A 5636-nucleotide genomic window follows, 5' to 3' on the forward strand; every position below is an offset into this window, starting at 1 on the left:
GCTCAAGCGAGTTATAATTATATAAATAAGAGAAAAAAAAAAAAGAATCACAGCAGGCCCATTTATTCATTATTTAAAGCATGCTTCCAACACCATCAAGTTTACTGTCCAGCTAAAAAAAACACCCAAGCATATTATCCAGCAGCACAAATCAGTTTTTGATTAACTTACACTAACACTGGTTACAACTTGGCCGAAGCATGAAGGGATGATTTTTAATCAGTTTCGCAAAATAACAAGACTCTCAACAAGACATCAATATACAAACATGAGTCTTGTGTTTTTAGGAAAGATCTAGTGACATGCAACAGAAATATATTTCATTAGGACCAGATCTGAAGAAGTTTCACTCATTAAATGTTCAGCCGAACACATGCAAGCAAGGAAAGCCACAGTCAACAGTAAGTTGTATCAAACAGCATGAGATAATACATTCACTTAACAAGCAATCGAAAAAGGTCCAGATTTTGGAAAAGTTTTAAAGAAATCACTCACACAAAAAAAATTTAGCTCAACCCGAAATACCCAGCTGCCCCAAGCATCATCCTTCTCTTCACCTCACTTTCTCTCCCTCATTTATCTTTTTCTTTCCATTCCTCCTCTCGGCCGAACATTCTCTCTTCCTTCTTCCTTCTTCCTTCTTTTCTCCCTTCTCTCTCTTCCTTTCTCTCTTTCTTTTCTTTTTCTCGGTTTTCTTCTCCCCACTTTCTTCTTCTTCATTTGGGCGAGCAGCCCAAATTTATATAAAACAATTTTTTTTTCTTACAACAGCCCCCAAATTCTCTTAATTCTAATATAACCCTGCCACATCATCTTTTCCTTACAAAAACATCCAGATTTTGTGCCCTTGCTACATGCAAATCCAACAGTTTCCATTTCTTCGTTTTCACCACTAACCAAACTTTAAAATTTGACAGAAAAGTCCCTCCTTATAAACAAAACCAAGGGAATATATATATAATTAGCATGGGGATTTACAAAGTATGTTTCGAAATCTGATATATAAAAAGCTTTCGGATGAATGTTCAATTAGCCTCATTGACGTATTTATGTTTAATGTTTTCTTAGTATGTATTTGGTGATGAATATATATAAACAACAAGATGAAAACTTCAGGAATTTTGTATTTCATTAGTCATTATATTGCAATTTTATGTGCTAATTAAAAAGAAATCTCTTTCAACTTGAATCATTCTTTTATTTATGTGAGGACCAATGGAATAGTATTACCAATATTAGTATATATATGTATATATGAACCAATCAAGACGTTCTTCTAAATTAAGTGAACACATTTCCAATACCCAAAAAACATAAAATATAAAGCAATGGTGATCATTTACTAGTGTATATGGTTTTTATTCCTGATAATAAAAGTATCATTTTGTTTTGAAATTTTGAAGCTGATAAAATATGGAAAGTACAACTGGCTGTCTTTCCCCCTTGATTTATTTGGTACCATAAGTCTCATTTATTCTTATCTCACGGTAGGAAATCTTGAAATAACTCCTTAAACATTATATAAAGCCCTGATGCCTCGAATGTCATCTCCATGCAAACCCTTTGTCACTCCAGCAGAAATAGAAGGGAACATGATAGCCCCCTCAACTGAGCTATGCCCCAGTCCAAGAAGATGCCCAATTTCATGCAATGCAACAGTCTCCAAGTGAAATGAGCCTTGGGTTGCACGCACAGACCATCTCTCATCTGCATCGTAATGGAACCTTCCGTCCCTTGGGGCATAGGCATGAGCAAGGGTTCCGCCAGGGCCATCAAAGGGGGAACCATCTCTATGATCACCGCTGTGGAAACTAACCGTGATATCGGCATTTCTAGCGTTCTGAGTCCGTGTGAATTTGAAATGTGTATTTCCAGCCCATGTCGTGAAAGCTTTGGCAACAGGGTTCATGGCATCAGCTCGAGTTCCTGGAAGAAATGCATAGGTGAGATGGTACTTGTTTGCTGGCCACTTAGGGTTTCCAGGGAAAAATGAATAGTGAGCGACAATATGGAAATGGCTGGAGGCATTGTGATGTCTTTTGTGGCCAGACCGCATTCGAGTTGCGCCATTAATAATATCTGCTACTCCACATCGAGGCATTGTCATCTTTGAAACAGTTTCGGCATCCAAAACTCCAGTGGCTTTAAGATGATAATTAAGCTGGTAGGTTTTGATAGCTGAGTCTAATAGCTCATCAAAATCATCATCATTCGCATGCTTTTGAGTCGTGGAAGAGCTATAGTTCAAGTAACCAAACTTTTCAAGGTATTTTTTAAGCTCATTGGTGCCATTAACTTTGTCGCCCTTATGACAACCTTGGAGATGGTTGATGAACTCAAATGGTGATTGTTTTTTGTCATTGGTGTTGTCTGCTAAAACTGAATGAGAGAGGAGAGAAAGAAGGAGGATTAAAAATGAGAAGAGGAGAAAAGCTTTAGACGCCATTGCTAAAATCAATTAACTTGGTAGAGAAATGTTAATTGGCTGTGCTTGTATCTAACAATCTTTTTTCTCTATTTATAGAGTTCTTCTGAGATCATTCGCTTCCCAAGTTGTGTGAGACGGTCCATACACGGTATCATGACTTTTTAATAAAGAGAGACGAAGCAATAAAGAGGTGCGTTTTTAATAGTAAAAAATGGTGTTGCCTTGAGGTCTTGGTTTCCTCAATTAAACCAGCAATTAATTTATTTTTCCAGCTAACTCTACTCTACGTTCAAGTAACCAAACTTTTCAAGGTATTTTTTGAGCTCATTGATGCCTTTAACTTTGTCGCCTTTATGACAATCATGGAGATGGTTCATGAACTCAAATGGTGATTGTTTTTTTTTAATTGGTGTTGTCTGCTAAAACTGAATGAGAGAGGAGAGAAGGGAGGAGGATTGCAAAGGAGAAGAGGAGAAAAGCTTTGGACGCCATTACTAAAATCAATTAACTTGGTAGAGAATGTTAATTGGCTGTGCTTGTATCTAACAATTCTTTTTTTTTTTCTCTATTCATAGAGTTCTTTTGAGATCATTCGTTTCCCAAGTTTAGTGAGATGGTCCATGCACGGTATCATGACTTTTTAATAGAGAGAGATGAAGCAGTAAAGAGATGCGTTTTTAATAGTAAAAAAAGATGCTGCCTTGGGGTCTTGGCTTCCTCAATTAAACCAGCAATTAATTTATTTTTCCAGCTAACTCTACTCTACAATATAGGTACTTGTAAAAAGAAAAACCAGTTCATATCAAAGTGGTATCAGAGCTCAGGCATGGATCAGAGAGTGGAGTAATTGGAGAAGGAAGTGCAGTCCCTGTCAGGGGGATAGCAAGCCATCATCAATCAACTAAAAGAATTATTCTCCCAACTCAATTTCCGAATTGATCAAATTTCAAGGCAAGGAGAGAGTTCTGGAGCTAAGACCCGCCTCAGTGGGGCTCATGGTAGTAGCAGTGGGGATGGCTCTCACTCCACGTACACACCAAAGTTAGTCAAATTGATTTTTCCTCGTTTTAACGGCCAAGAAGACCCTACTAGTTGGATATGCCGAGTTTAGTTTCCTGACACTCCATCAACTGATAGAGTGTCGCTTACATCCTTTTATTTAGAAGGAGACACCCAATTATGGTATCAACTCCTGAAGTAGGAAACACCAGTTATTAGTTGGGAAGAATTCAAATATGGGCTTCATTGTCATTACGGTCCAAACCAATATTTTGATTCCTTAAACAAACTCACCAAATTGCAGCAGCAAGGATCCGTTGAGGAATATCAAACTAAGTTTGAAAAATTGCTTTCCAAAACTAGACATTTGGCACTAGAAAAGCAGATAAGTTGTTTTATCAATGGATTAAAGGAAGATATAAAAATTGAAGATCAAGCGGGAAGGCCTTCAACATTATCCTCAACCATTGGGTTAGCCAAGCTTTACGAAGCTAGGAACAAAGCCCGTGATCTCGTCTCATCCAAAGTTTCGTCCACAAATTATGAAGCTCAAAGTGGTCCAGCAACAATGCCAATCAAGAGACTAACAATGGGAGAAATAGATGAAAGAAGGAAAAGGGGATTATGCTTCAAATGTAATGAAAAATTAGGTCTCAAACATCGTTGCAAAAAATTGTTCATGATTCAAGCTTGTCTCAATGACAATGATGCAGATGAAGAGTTGAAAATTACTAGTGGAAGTCCTGATTCCATGGCCACCTTAGTTAAATTAAACCCTTGAGGACAAGGGTGTTTTCAAGGGGAACGGGATATTACGTTCTTAAAAAATAAATATATTTTTAATTAAATTATCTGTTTTTTAATGTGTTATAGTTGAATTAGTCAAATAAAGATAATATTTGACTGTGGCAAACGTGATTATTAGAGTGATCATCTCCTATTTTCTAGGCATTAGCTACTATTATTTTTATATTTTGTTAATTGTAATATTTTATATAAGAGAGATGAAGTAATAAAGAGGTGCATTTTTAATAGTCAAAAAAGGCGTTGCCTTGAGGTCTTGGTTTCCTCAATTAAATAGCAATTAATTTATTTTTCTAGCAATTAATTAATTATCAATAGATTTCTTACACGTAGATTTGATTTTATAGTACGAGAATTAGTATTAGAACCTGCATTGAAAGGTTATTATAATGAAGGCATTTGCATTATAGGGTAAGATAAATATTATTCTCTGGTGTAGTCCTCCTTAAATATTGATGGTATTACAATCAATGATTTTAACATTGTACAACCATATGTGTAATCGACAGAAGAGCTATCAATTTTTATGTGAACAAGTTGAGTGAGTCGGTCCACACACTGTAGTATGACTTTTACCATTTAATGATATTAATTTTTATGTGAACAAGTTATCATAAAATTTACATTAATTCAAAATCAATATTTTTGTAGAACAAGTTTCCTATATATTATCAGAGTGATGCTATGGGTACTAATGGATGGGTACTAATCTGTGTACTAACTAAAGCATAGTACCCGTACTATGCGCATAGTACGGATACTATGCTTTAGTTAGTACACAGATTAGTACCCATCCATTAGTACCCAAAGTATTATTCATATTATCAAGAGAAGACCTTTAGCCAGCAGGAATAGTTAATTTTATATTTTATTATCATTAGATTTCTTACATGTAGATTTGATTTTACATTATGAGAATTAGTATTAGAACCTACATTTAAAGGTTATTACAATGAAGGCACATTTGCATTATTGGGGAAGAGAAATGTTATTCTCTGGTGTAGTCCTCCTTAAATAATGATGGTATTACAATCAATGATTTTGACATTGTATAACCATGTGTAATCGACAGAAGAGCTATCAAAGTCTTATATTGTGTTTTTTTTTTTTTTTTTTTTTTTTTACAGAAATCAAATAATAGTTTACTAAATATCATAACAGGATGTTGATCACTACCAATCAGGGGCTGAATTAGAAATTTCATTTTCTGAAGGCCAGTGCATTATATTCACCGAATGAGTTGAAAGATTCAATGGAAAAGGAAGGCCCAAGTGTGAAGATTAAGTCTAACGGTGACGTTTTGAGGTTACAGAACAGTTCAAAGCACTGTCGTTTTGAGTAAGCAAGTAGCTGAGAATTCAGCTCCAAAATGATGTCGTTTCATGTTTGTAAAATCAGTTATAAA

The 5636-nt window shown here is 35.5% G+C and overlaps 1 protein-coding gene across 1 annotated transcript; it reads right to left on the reverse strand.

Moving 5' to 3' along the window:
- Positions 1-1348: 1348 nt before the first annotated feature.
- Positions 1349-2475, reverse strand: LOC116138570 (metalloendoproteinase 3-MMP-like). Its single transcript, XM_031424285.1, has one exon. It carries the CDS (start codon positions 2444-2446, stop codon positions 1511-1513), a length of 936 nt encoding a protein of 311 aa, XP_031280145.1. The 5' UTR covers positions 2447-2475; the 3' UTR covers positions 1349-1510.
- Between the last annotated feature and the right edge of the window lie 3161 nt (positions 2476-5636).

The sequence above is a fragment of the Pistacia vera genome, unplaced genomic scaffold (assembly GCF_008641045.1).
Source record: "Pistacia vera cultivar Batoury unplaced genomic scaffold, PisVer_v2 Contig342, whole genome shotgun sequence".
NCBI lineage: Eukaryota > Viridiplantae > Streptophyta > Magnoliopsida > Sapindales > Anacardiaceae > Pistacia > Pistacia vera.